A 14821-nucleotide genomic window follows, 5' to 3' on the forward strand; every position below is an offset into this window, starting at 1 on the left:
TCCTCTCTGTTATCCATCCTTGTCTATAAGCTATTCAAGTTGGGTATTACGCATCGTACAGTGTTACACGTAGTTTTTAAACCAGATGCGCCTATATCACGGGGCGCAGTTTAATCCGATTGAAAATACATGATCTATCGGTGCAGTTTAATTGCATTGCGCATACGTTATAACTACTGGATATGTTAGACTATTTCAGATTGCGACGATGTCTTTCTTTTATCGAAACAATAAAGTTTGTCTATATGTTCGTTTTTGCAGAGTTAAGAATCTTTCCAAAGTATGGTATTTTGGAACCACGTCTAATAGGTGCCCCATTATACTTGCACGTGACCCTTTTCCACTCGAATAACGTGTAAAAGAACGTCTACGCGATGCATTTTCTTTGCGTTCTAGTACGACTTAAAAGTTGAAGTATGTAACAACATATTTGTTGGCGTAGGCCTTCGTGGGTTAGCTTTAGACTGCTATTTTAAGGAAAATGTATCTTTTTACATTAATATAATATCTGATTCCTGGGCGGCTCTGAAGTCCAAAAAGCTATACTGTATTATTATTGAAGACAATTCAACCATCTACATATGCTTATGGCTGTGCGAAAGTCTAGGATGAAACTGTGCTCAGTATATTCCGGGCGCTTGCTTGTAATGATTCTGAGGTGGGAAATTTTTTAGTCACGCTGTTTACGTTGGCAATACAGAATCAGTCTGCAATGCCACTGTCGAGGGGCTGCTGCGGGCTGAATTTGCATGGTCAACGTAACTGAGTTGTCAAAAAAATTCGTATTTTCAGAATCATTGCAGGCATGTGTACATGTTATTGAAGTAGGAAAACGTCAAATACTGCAAGATACCTATTACAATTGGACTTGAGCTGAAAATCCTTTCGGGAGGTTTTTTTTTTTTGTAGGTCGGAAACCAATATTTAGTCCTTGTTCCAGCAGGGTAAAAAAAAAAAAATTTAATAATTTCAAACAGTCTCATACATACATATGCAGTACATTATACATATACTGTATGCGTAGTAGGCGAGTAAATGTAAATACCGCAACACCTCGTCCGTGCCACGGCCGATTATCACCGGCGAGCGTGACCCTATAACTCGATAAACGACGCCACGTGCCGGAATATAGTCAAGGGTAGAGAGGAGGTGACAAAGGGCGGAGGGTAGGAGGCAGCGGGGATAGATGCAGAAGAGACAGCGCTCCTAATATCCTCGCGTGTCCATATTCATTAAGCCGTTTCCCCAACCCTTACAAGTTGCGCCTGGCATATCGCCCGTTTATAATACACGTTGGAAGTTACGACATGAATTACAATATCGAGGGCTAGGGAATATAAGAGCACAATCAGCGATTTTTCGACTATAGGCGAGCTTGCTTCCAGAAGGACCTGTGTCTGTTTTGACCATTGGAGCGCCGTTAAACAAAAAGTTTTTTGTCGATAGAGCGTGAATTGAAGTGCTTTTCAACGTGATACTGCCCAGAGCAGCGCGAGACACAAAAATTGGAAAAAGACACAATAAGCTTTTCTGGGCCCGGTGGCATTCGAGAAATGTATAATGGTCGCACAACAGTCACTGCCTCTGTGGTTGAGGTAAAGTTGAAAGAAGTGGAAAAATGGCAAATACTTATTGTTAATTACGAGAAAGGCGTAACATTGTTTACTTTCAAATAATGCAATTCACGCTCTTTTGGCTACACAAAGCAAACAAAATCATTATTGTTTACGCCTTTCTGCATACACGTGTTTGAATTTATACTTATGAAGCTGCAAAGTTGAAACTCATGCTGATACGTCCTTGTGGCAGCATAATTATTTTTTGAGGTTCATGCACTTCTAATCAACTAACTGTATTCTAGTATGTGTAGCTTGGAATGTTTCTCGGTACACTCTTATACTCTGCACATATTGCAATACAGGGAACGAGTAATGTAAAAGGAATAGCCTGCTTACCTACGCAAGCTGAAAAACCAAGGCGCGTCTTATTGTATACACTATACATACACGCGAGCTCCCTATAATTACACTATATTTTCGTATAGAATATTTGGTGCTACAAGTCTATAGGTCCAGAAAATTACAAACCGATTTTTGGACACTCGCGATAAGTATTCTAACCTTGTTAATTATCATCGTCGAATCTCCAGAGATGATACACCTCTATTACTATCTTTCCTCTTCGAATCTTCTGCAACCTCTACGACCTATAGCTGAGTGGGTATAATCCGTGCCTCGCAGGAGTGAACGCGTTTACAGCGAGAGCAGCTCACGCTCTTGAAAGTGTCTCAAATGTCAGCGTGAGCTATAGTGCCTACCTACGTCTGTTCGTGCCAGCCGTGCCCGCTGCCATCGCTGCACAAATGCCAATTGGTTTACGAAATACCGCGGTATGTATGTGCATCAGTGGAATAAGTTATCGTTCCTCTTGCACTATTCGTCAAATCAACACTCCCAAAGGTTGTTCCCATTTGTAAAATCACATTCAATATACCAAGCCGCATTGCTAACTTTATCGTTTCCCAAACTTTGAACCGACTTTGATAGTCTGAAGAGGAGAAGACTGTAAAATACGATTTTTTAATTGCGTTGGCACTCCGACCTTCCCTTTTTGGAAGTTGTAGAGAGTGGCGGAGAAAATCATTCGTTCCTAATCGTTACTTTGTAAGCAACAGTTCATTGAATCTGTGGCATAGGGTATGGAGCATAAGATCTGGGTTTTACAGAAAACTCATGTAGGTATTATACATATATGTCATCAAAAACACATGTTCACAATTACTACAGCTAGCCATCAAAAATCAAACGCTCTATGGCTAAACTTACAGATTCTACGGTGAATTAAACATACCGGTTCTCGAAATTCGATAGATGTTATTATTTTTTTTAATTACGCTTTCGGTCAATGTTCTTACGCAAACATAAATTCTAATCTATGCCTGAAGAATTGCAGTAGAGATTCCTGTGATGCCGTGAACGCATACGAACTACGTCATAGTATACCTACGTTACTGCATCAGAAGCGAATATCCGCAAAAACAGTAAAATTTTACCTGTGTTTCTCGTGTACGTTTATACGGTGGCCAATCAGAATCGTAACTGGGGCAGGACGTCTGACTTTCATTAAACGTAACTTGAAATTAGGTCAATCGATATAACTTGCGTGCTCACGCAAAAGTGACGTCGTCGCGAATCATCTATGGCATACGAGACGGGATGAGGGTTCATCCTTATACATACTATGTAACGCGGATTGCGGGATGGGAGAAGTAACCGGTCGCCGTTGCTATCTCGTTCCATCGAGGGCGGTGTAATTAGTAGCTTTACGTAACAGTTCAACGCCACTGATATTGTACAAAGCTAATTGTCGTTTTTGACAAAGTGCGCCGTTCGAGAAAATACTATAATCTAACAATCCATTTCTGTAAGAAGATTTGCGACATCATTTGCCGCATGCCAATGCTATTAAAAACCTTGTAGTCTTCGAAGTATATTTTTAGAGTTCAAATCAAGTTACAAAATATTCGAGCCACAAAGAAAAAAGGCCTGGCTGAACCAAGAAGAACGGCGGTTATACGGGTAGGAAAACGCAGATTCAATTGCATTCGCTAATATTTCATTTTAGTTACTAAATCTGCGTTTTCCGACGCGTAACCGGATTTTTTTTTTTTTTTTTTACATATAAAGATGTTATGTATAATATTGTAGATAAATTGCCCAAAAAGGTGGACAAGGCATTGTGTAATTGTGTATGAACTGATTAGAAATTTATGTCTGGTGAGATATACAGGGTGGGGCATTTAAAGTGCGACAGAGCAATAATACTCAAACTATTGGTGATACTCAAGAATGTTTCGGATGAAAGTTACATTGTTCGAGAAGGCTGTTACACCGGACGATCTTATTTCTTTTTCGGTAGAGGCGCTAAAGCTACGTCAAGATTAACGCCACTTTTGTAAATAGAACAACGTATTTTTTTTTTCTACGAGATTATTACTGACTTTGAGGCAAATTCAGTGATCTACAACACAAGGTCATTCTAGGCACGCGAAGTATGAAAATAGTCGCGAAATCGTATCAAATCAAAATAACTATTTTCAACTGATTACTTTTTATGGGGTTTTGTCGGAGAACGCGTAATGGTGGTAGCACCTACCACGCCTGACGACATGAAAGAAAGAATTATACCGAGCATGTGCTGAAATTACACCACAAATATTGGCTCAAGTTATACGGCCTTTCCATCAGCGAATTAAGAATTGTTTACAAGTCGCGGGTCATCACTTTAAGCATCTTCTGTAGGTAGACACAAACCAAGGTTAGTAAATCCTTTGAAAATAATTATTCTGATTTTATTCGATTTTTCGACTATTTTCATAGTTCGCGTGCCTATAATGACCTTGCCTTGTAGATCACTGAATTTCCCTCAAAGTCAGTAATAATTTCGTAGAAAAAGAAAGTACATTGTTCCATTCAAAAAATTGGCGTTGACCTTGACGTAGCTTCAGCGCCTCCACCGAAAAAGAAATATGGTAGTCCGGTATGACAGGCTTCTCGAACAATGTAACTTTCATTTGAATCTCTTTTGAGTATCATCAATAGTTTGAATACTATTGCTCTGTCACTCTTTAAATGCCCCACCGTGTACATAAGATAGACTTATACGGAGAGAGACGATCGAAATAACCAGCATCCGCACGAAGGTCAGTTTTTTGGCTAAAGCCAAAACCGATTGTTGCGCTTTTGCCATATTATTTTACGTGATTGAATTGAATGGTATCATTTAGCAGCAAGAAAAAAATAAATCATAAGATAATAAAATACTCACAGTGCTAATTAGATTATAATATGTCTCATCGATTGGAATTAGTTCGTTTTCGGGGGCTGGATACGAAACTTCGGCTTCGACCAAACCTTCGGCTGGTTTTGGCCGAAGCAGAATATGTGGCCGAAGATGCTTTTTTTTGTGAAAGGTGCCCGAAGCCGAAGCCAAAACCGAAGCTTCGAACGATCTTTAAAAATAACACAATTATAGGTCTGTATAGGTGTGTTTTTCATTGTATTTCGATAACGGTCAAACGTTGTAGGAGCATCAATAGCAATGTTTAGCTGGTAAAACGTAAAAAAGTAACCACCGTCAGTCACTCAAATTGGACAAAAAGTAGGAAATACAAGCGCCGAAGTTCAGTGAGCGGGTAGTGGGAGGAACGAGTACAGGGATGAAAAAGGCTGGAAAGAAGACATACGGTGAAGATCTATTTATCTCGAGAATCTACTACGTTTTATTCATATCTGAGAAATAATTCTGAATAATTTCACCATAAATACGGCATTATAGTGGGCGTAAAATAACGATAATGCAAGTGAATAATGGATGCGGAGTTTCGTTACCCAGGGCGGGTGAACGGTGAGATAGAATCTATGCGTCCGCCCGTGCCCAGAGTGCAGGCCTGCCCATCCATGCGACTCGTCCACGAACGTCGTCCAGGCAGCCTTTGCTTTTTCGTACGAGAGATTATAAGGTCATACATGTACAGCCGCGGACATTCACATGCCTCACACCGAGCATGCACAAACGCGTACGTACAGGTATGTATTGACATTTTTGCCTACGATGCGAGGTTTTCACAGCACCCGTGCAATTATACCTAATCCCCCATGCTTAATCATCAAGGATGCCTCTGACAAAAAAGCGATCTCTTTCTACTTTTGTGGAAGTTACTTTTGTGAAGGGAATTTCCATATTTCAGTTGTGGTGCTTCGATACAAACAACCGGTTTCTTGTTACAATCTGTGCGCAGGATTGCCGCTTGCACGTGACCTGTTATATTGTACATGTGGTAATGAGCATAGTAGGGGTCGCGAAAGGGCCCAAAACCAGTCCTTAATTTTTTTACTTTTCGATTTCACGTTGAAAGGGTCATTCCTTACATTTGTAAATACATACGTAAGTTACACCCCAATATTTGCTTTAGAAATTATAAGCTTTGCAGACTATCATTTGGTAATAATAAGCATGTAATAGCCGAAATGGAAGATAAATTAACACGCTTAATGGCTTCGTGTTTTCTATATCCATTCTAAATACAAACGTCCTAAGAACTTTCTGAATTTCACCTTCACTTCTCATTATCATGACCACGGGAATGAATTCAATTTATTATGGTCACTTCTCACTAGAATGATATTGCAGTACCACGACTATTTTACTACACATTGAAACTCGTACACCTGTATATTGTATAATTAAATGTAAAAATTTGGAAGGAACATTATTTTCAATGATTTTCGTCAAACAAGCCAAGTTCGGCAGCCAGCTTATCATAAATAAAATTAAATCACAAGAAAATGTTTACTACAATTATAAACTTCATATCTCGTAGATTATGAATAAAGAAGAGGGAACAGAGTTACGAACAAACGGCCACTGTAACGACCTTTCAACAGTCGAAAGTTTGGATTGGCAATTCTATTTAACCGATCAGGAATCAGGATCGTCATCTTAGACATGTCGCTCCTGCGTGAAGACGTTTGATTTTTGTTGATATTTTACGTACACCTAGTAGGTATTATATATACGGACCTTGCTAGACCAGTCATACTTTGTTTTATAAACTGTACCAAAGGCGCGAACATTTGTAAAATATTTCCCGATGGGCAATATTCAAGGTAATACTCGATGCTTTTGCTCTCGTCAATGGAAATAGAGAAGTGGGGGAGGAGGATTAAGCATACAAAATTATGAATCAATAACATGCGCAAAGTACACTGCAAGATAGGTCTGAGGCTCAAAGCTTGCCGTGGTTAAATAAAAAATGGTTGGCATAGGATACAGACAAGGGTAAAAGCGAAGCTTCGCGTCAAAGGGTGTGGTCGCAGCATGGATTGATTCTGTTACCTCGCGACTGCGCCTTGCAAAAAGTGAAACTCCGACTACTATGGCCGCCACGATGGCGGAAAAGTTTACATTTCAATTCAGAAAATCGAAGATAGATGCTTAACCACGTCCTAGGATTTGCTGGACATACCCATTGGATACACATCAGAAGTGTTCAAGTCAATTATGCCTTGTATTTGATTCTTGCAACCATCTTTCTCTTGTCTCTCGATTCCTTACTATTTTTCTACTTCTATGATCTGGTTCTTCAGCTAAAATAAAAACATCTCAGTCAGAGCACAGATAGACGTAATTGCACTTGAAGTGCGATATATAGAGCCTGTGGTTCACGAAAACCTCTAAAAGAAACCCATCTTGTGGTTGTCCGAAAAATGCGAATAATTAATACTGTTTGCCCAAGATATTAAACAATATTTAGAGAGCCCTTACTTGGTGAAAAAAAGAGCTCGCCTGAATATTTGAAATGTGGTATTGTACAGTCGTAACTGTCCCTTGCCAAATACAATAATTTTCCGGTAAGCCGTAGACTAATTATCTGCACATTTATATATGTATATGATATCTCAGTATAATATCTCAGTTGTTCATTTCGAACGAGGGTTTGGAACACGTTTCATACGAAAATATCAATATACGCGTATGGTCTGGAACTCACTGTACCTGAACGTATAGGTACCGGTTACAGAACTGGTATGTAGGTACAAGGAGAGAAAATGGTTAAAGTTAGAAGACTGAGCGGATCTTTGGCGTCTTATCACGCAGGTTACCAGATCGGCCATCCCAAGTTTCAGCTGTTAAAAATGGTTAATGGATGTTTAGTAGGTGAAGCGAAATTTTTTAAGCTAAGCCGATCTCAAATAATTGTTCTAGTGATTCGAGGAGGCTTGAAAAACTGACCGATGGTGGGTCAGTGAGTGTTGCGAGTGAGCAAAACTACACAACCTCAATTCGGGACTTGACACGGAAAACTTTGACAGCTGATGCCCCGTTTCGAGTAAGTTGATTCCCCTGGCTTGCAGACGAAATTATTGCCGTGGCGCGATCTAGGCGACCAATAGAGTTCAACTATCTTGCGCATGCGCAGCTGGTCGCTCGACCTGCTAACTTTCACCATTTCCTCTTGGCAGGTTTATTATACGGTGCAGATATACATCCGGCAGGTTCTTGCTATGCATGGCTTTAGTATAAGGGGCGTGGGATCGACCCGAAGGGTCGGTATATTATAAGGCAGGGTAAAAGTATGGAAGACGTGGGTGTCCGCATCCCAAAAGATTCCGAAGGCGTTATTAACACCGATACTCGACCTACGACTATCGTCATCATGATTACACGCATTAGCACTCGCGGGATAAACGACCCTTGATCGTATAGTCCTCGGAGCAGACTAGCACGCAATTAAATAAAACTCTGTGAAAGATGGGACTCTTTGTCGTTTTCTTCGAAAGGCGTTGTTTGTCCAGAATCCAACGTTGTGTTTACGAGTATACCCCTTCATTGTAAGAACTTGCAGGGTATAGATACATACCTATTACATATTGGTAGTGTATCCCACCTACAACTCATGTATAACGTCTACCACGTAATATCTCTACGATATGCACCCCAATTAACACGACTACAGCGTCAAACCATCTACCGGTTTGCGTAAAAGTTGGTTATGCATTGGACACATCGAATTGCCGTCGTAGTTGATTATCGTATGGGTAGAATATCGGGCTATACATAGAGTAGCCTATAACGAATTCTATCGCATAAAGCTATGATGTATACGCATGCGGTTGAATGGCTGGTGTCCACAGATGCATAACCTTGCGCGTACACGTATGCTTCTTGTCTGCGAAAAGTGTTGTAATTGCGCTAGTACGTCGCGTCGTCGTAGTAATCGTAACGATTAGGTATACCTATGCATCCTAGACGATCATGCCTATCCAAATTCGATATAACTGCTTATAGTGGTTTGCTTTCAAGAATACATAGTGTTCTCGCAGCGGTTATATCGTATACATATTAAAGGTGTCTTACAATACTGCGAGCTCGTAATCGGGCGGTGTGTTGTGCCTCCGACCTACAGCACCGGATTGGTGGATAGGTGGATGGATGAATGATGCAGGTACTATGGATTGTGAACATCTCTCAATGCTTGCAAGTGTCGCAATGCCAAAAACGAAGCTGGATGGACGACGTAACCGAATAACAAAAATTCGTCTTGGTGAGATGCATGGCCTCGCGGGTATCGAGGTCTAAAGTGCGGAGGCGTCACGGGTCTCCCACCACGCCCTGCTCAAAGCTTGACTGCGCCGCCGCGCATTTTAATATTCCACCTTTATCTCGTTTATTAGAGGCACTGCTCAGACTACCCCCTCGCGATTTCGCGGGCTGTATGACTGCACTATCATAGATGTAACCTATACAACTGCAGCTGTATTACATTAATTTATATTCTCCTTCTTCTGTATGGTTACATGCACGTACGCCTACGGTGTGTTATGTAAGTTAATTAACGGAGCATTATAGGTATGTACATGATCCGGATTCTTGATCCTAACCACGAAATTCGCATGTATTATAGGTAGGTACACGATTGTTATTCTATGAAGTATACAGTGCTGGGTTTACAAGTTGAGTTGACTTAAGAAGTTGATCGTTCAATTTCTCGTGATTATTAGTGTCTCAGATCGGCCATACCTATGTATAGTATAATGCAAAAAGCTGTTTTTATATCGGAGCGAATCGGGGAGAGTGTTTTTCAAATTTAACAAGTCCGAACAAATTTTTCTATCTCTTATTGTTTCATGACGCAATCTCGTTACCTTGTACAATCTAGAGAATACGTACTCGTTCCAGAATACGCTTATAGAAAATAAGAAACCGCATTTCGTAGATCTCTTATTACCACTGTAGCGATAGGCGCCGTGGCTTTTGCGAGACACTCGATGTACGATGTTGCAATATATGATATTGCGAAATCCCCGAAAATCCAATTCCGGCGAATACACCTGCAGCGCTCAACGTTTGCACCTAATTGTTGCCTCATTTGATGCAAGGGTGGAGTGCGCAGCAGTGGAGACAGCGGTGCACGCCTTATATGCGGCTGGATTATTCGAGTGGCGTCCCATCGACGGTGTAGAGCCTTGCTATAAACGATTTCCATGTAACCACGACTGCGCATGAATAATATTATTGTTTCGCGTAGACGTTAAGGGAAGCATCATCCATCAATAGTCGAGCGTCGAAGGGGCGTTATGTTCCGTGTCTCTGTTCTGTCTTTTCCTCCGTCCTCGCATCTCGACGGCAAGCGGGTCTGGCCTGGGCCATTATAATATTCGAAATATTATGCGTATAACGTTGGCTGCTAGGAGCCTCACTCGTATCTAGCTGCATGCCGGTTATGTCTATAATATACATTATACCTATATGTATACTTTTACCGAAGCTGCGCAGCTTGCACTACCACGAGCGTGTGCCGCGAGCATTCACCAACGACTTGATGCGTAGGTACCGCCTAGCTGCGGTATATGCCTATACCCGTTTCAGAATTGCGCCAAGAGTGACGCTGCATCGTTTGAGCACGACGCAGGCTTTTTTGATTTATTCTTAACCTAAGGATGTATGCATAGTGATGAGAATTTCAATCCAAACTTACATACATGTATAATATTATACAACACTGCGCATCGAGGTGGAAGGATTGCTACTCTGTAAGGTATATGTATATACAGGCTATCTATATGTATTTAACGAATAACAAACGACTCTGTATTGCAAACGCGCAATTAGGTATAGGAATAGAACCGCAGTCATTGTAGATTGTAGTTGAACGCGACGGAATTTCTAAATCGATCTTGATCCCATTGCGTCGAAGGGAGAGGACTGTTTCTACAGAAATCATACCTCCAAGTTCGTTTCTACAGAGATCATTTTTATATACTTTGTTTTTACAGAAAAAATATTTAAATAAGTTTAGAATTATTCGTCCGGAAACTGTGTTCAAGTGATTTGTAACACCTTAGGGATTGAAAGAAGTTAGAGCATATCCCTGCAATCACAAAACACAATCTCCCGTTAAGCACGCAGAAGGTAACTGATCAACCCGAAAACTGGGATGAGTTAGGCTTTGCTTCCTCTCGAAACGAAATCTTTAGAAACAATTTGTATGGAAACGATGCTCTTTCGCGTTGAACAGAAGTGTAATCGCGTGTAGAGGGACAGCAACGCTTTGTCCCTGCAATTGAGTTTGCGAATTCACTTCTGCTCGGATATTCGGATGCAAACTCATGAATCATATGTACAGAATGTGTTTACTTATGTCATATTGTAGAAAAGTGATATACCGCAGGACACCCTGTACGTCGGCCGCTGCGGCAAGTATTGCTTGAAGGGTGGTGGGACTTGCCCGTAGGCGTAAAGTTCTATACATTCGGGCCGTTGTTGCACGTTACATATATTATGGACAAGCGCGCTCTTCACATCATCAGCATACGGCAAGTCACGTATTCGCCTAACCCGCCTCGGACACCCTGCACAGGGAATGAAAAATCAATTGAGTCACCCGAGAATCTCACCGATTCAACCAGATACGAAAACAAAAGGTCAATACGTCCGAAAAAAGATTTATCAGCACTAAACTTGATACGTTGCGTGAAAATTAGTTGTATATTATTACTATTTTTGGTGGTTCACTAAAGATTTCCAGAACGGGGAAGTTTCGTGATAAGGACTCGGTACGGCTCGCAAATAACATACAGCCGACTCATATTTTACGTATTGCCAGCAGGGAATAAAATCACCTAATCGGAGACTGATGAGAAGGGCGTACTCTTCACTGTCAGCCAACAGTTGACTAAATGTCAATCAGCCGGAGAAAACCCCCGATTATGACGTTATGGTATTCCACAATCCGTAAAATGTATGTAGTTCGAAAACATGCATGAAAAGAAAACGGGCCTTACACCGGAAATTTTGACAACCATGCGACTTACACGTTGTACCTACTTGAATTCAACACGGTGAACCGGCTTATTTGACACTATTATTTAATACTACGAAAATACGGTTATCGTTGATACCAACCGTAATTTTTTTTTTTTTTTTTTTACTGTTCATACATAGAACAACGTATCGGACTTGTTCAAAAGCAATGTAATGCATTCTGAACATCTTATATTACACGTACATACGTAACATATTATATACGCACTATATATACGTTTATTATATTATATTCATATTATCCACCTTTCATCTAATACAAGTAGATTGTCATATTTTAAAGAATAGTTAGCCACAATTTGCCACCTGTAGCAGTGTAAAAGGGGTCAACGAGTTGTTGTTCTTTTCTGTGTTCCAGCAGACATCGGATTTGGACACGCTGCTCTGCAGACAGGAGTTGGAGCGATTGCCAAGACTCGACGATGCGGACGACACCGAGTGCAGAGATCCGAGGGACCACTCGGGGCAGATGGATGACTTCTTCGAAGTTGGCGTTGGCGGGAGCTGTAGACCCCAGGCAAGTTTCGTATCGTCGCGAAACCAGCCGTCTAGTAATGACGACGATGTATTCCTGAGGCCTCCATTATGGGAGGATATAACCTCGAGTATACAGAAGCTGGACCCCGAAAACGCTGACATGCTGGCGTCGCAGTCCCACGTAAAGATTGAGTCAGAGGATGCAGCTTTGCCTGCATTGTCCTCGGTTGAAATTAAGACCGAACCATTGGCACCACCTCCGCCAACGTTGCATCTGCTCGAAGGGCCCGTCTCGAATTCTTTGCAGAGCTTCACCACAAGGCCGACGAATTCCACCACGCCAAGCGGTATTGCCGGTGGAGGAGTGGCCCAGACGCTATCGCACAACCGGTCAACGGCATACAAAACATACCACTCGACTAACAATAATACCACATCAAACAATAACAACAATATTAGTAGCGGCACTAACACGATGAACAGTGCTATCAACAACAATAACAACGACAGCACCAGCAGTAGCAGTAACAGCAGCGGCAACAACAACAACAACAGCAATAGCAACAACAACAACAACAACAACAACAACCACAACAACAACAACAACAACACCAACAACAACGCGAACAACAATAACAACGCCACCGTGAATAATAACAACCACCACAATAACAGCAGTGGTAACAATAACATCAACAATAACAATAACAGCAACGGTACAAGTGATAACACCAACGGACATAGCAATGGCGCTGACAATAACGGCTCTCCGACGGGTTTTCACCGTAATCATCACCATCATCATCATCACAGTCATCATCAGCATCACCATCACGGGAATCGCGGAAGCCACGGCAATCCAGCGACCGGAAACTCGGTTAGTTCAACTTTGTACGGGCCAATGACTAGACTGATGTACGTGTCGCCTTTGACGCCACCAATTTCGGATCCTGGCTCACCCCTCGGAGGACCTCCACGAAGGACACCGCCTCCCCCGTACCCCCAGCCAGCAATACTCAATCCAAGGATCCAGCCGCAGCACATTACGAAATTTAATCGGCGGAATAATCCTGAACTTGAGAAGCGGCGAGTTCATCATTGTGATTTCATGGGTAAGTGCTGGAATAATACGTTGCAAATTGTTATATTCCCATTCGATGTTGTCTCATCTTAGAATCGATGTACGATTACATTTTTCCATTTATTATTCCCTAATGACATATGGTATGTGCGCGCTTACTGGTGATTCTAAAAACTGTCAATTTCAAGTTTCACGTCGACTACTACGAAAAGTTTAATACCTAGTGGACTCTTCGCAATTTCTTACCGTCCAGATTACAAAAGCAGAGCTTTTTTTATCGGCTGAACTGATAAATCTTAGAGCACCGCCGAGCGGCGGGTCGTTAATCGCCCCTTACCCCTGCTACCTTGCTACAGCTTTTTGGTGGTGAGATACATTTTTGCGTTTTGTCATGCGTTCGACGAGACGGCGGTCAATGACGTGATAAGATTACCACGTAAGAAATTACCGAGAGTCCGCTGTATGGTGCAGCTTGACGCTTGTATATATAGATACTTGTCAACGGTGACAGTGTTGCAACTGCGATTGAACATGCTAGACAGTATGTACATACCTGCACAGTTATGTGATTCGTTATTTGTTCTGTTCACAGGGTGTACAAAGGTCTACACTAAAAGTTCCCACCTTAAAGCGCATCAGAGAATACATACTGGTGAGTAAAATCGTAGCGACACCTGACTCTGTTTACTCACTTGTACCTAGTCGTATACTTGCTACTTATCGTCGTGGTTCGTTTACCGTGATTAGTTCCTAATTTGCAATTGTTAACCACAGGTGAAACGACATAATTTGTAATTTTGGAACGACACTGGATATAAATCGCGTATTGATGTAGAATCTGACCCTTGGATCGCACTGTGTCGTGAAAATGCCTGTAACAACAAATCTTTGACAAGTACTTGTTGCGGAAAAGGAGGGAGGGAATACGAAAAAGATCTGAACGCCATGCGCCTTCGATGAAGCGGCGAAACTAATTCTTGCCAAGTGCACAAACGGAGAAACTAAAATTCGTGTTTGGAAGTTAAATTCACTGCTTATTTTCAACCGTTTTCCTAATGCTCTGCACGCTACGAATAAAAGCCCTACAACTTCTATAGACAACGGACGGTGTCGATAGGTTCGGCGACAATGAAACGTCGCTATAACATTCATAGACAATTATTGTCCAATTGAGTCATGGTACAAGTTTTCTGCCATGAGATTATATACATAGATGTAGGTACGGTAGGTATGTTAGATACGGGTATGTCGCGGAAGAACTTATCGACACATCTATACTGATATGGTGGCGGCTTTGGAAGGTGAAGGGTGTTTCGACCATGAGTTTAAATGATTGAACTAATAGGCGGTGTTATAGATAACTGTAATTTGTTATCG

General features: G+C 41.5%; 1 protein-coding gene across 2 annotated transcripts in view; it reads left to right on the top strand.

The window, feature by feature from the left end:
• Positions 1 to 14821, top strand: part of LOC124297429 (probable serine/threonine-protein kinase DDB_G0267686) — a 73199-nt gene that overhangs the window by 45289 nt on the left and 13089 nt on the right. Inside the window, exons 2-3 of one of the 2 annotated variants that reach the window (XM_046748440.1) lie at positions 12245 to 13475; positions 14037 to 14096. In XM_046748440.1, the coding sequence (XP_046604396.1) occupies positions 12245 to 13475; positions 14037 to 14096 (1291 nt within the window). The remainder of the gene's footprint in view (positions 1 to 12244; positions 13476 to 14036; positions 14097 to 14821) is intronic. The other variant, XM_046748441.1, reaches the window with a different exon arrangement.

The sequence above is a fragment of the Neodiprion virginianus genome, chromosome 2 (genome assembly GCF_021901495.1).
Source record: "Neodiprion virginianus isolate iyNeoVirg1 chromosome 2, iyNeoVirg1.1, whole genome shotgun sequence".
In the NCBI taxonomy this organism is placed as follows: domain Eukaryota; kingdom Metazoa; phylum Arthropoda; class Insecta; order Hymenoptera; family Diprionidae; genus Neodiprion; species Neodiprion virginianus.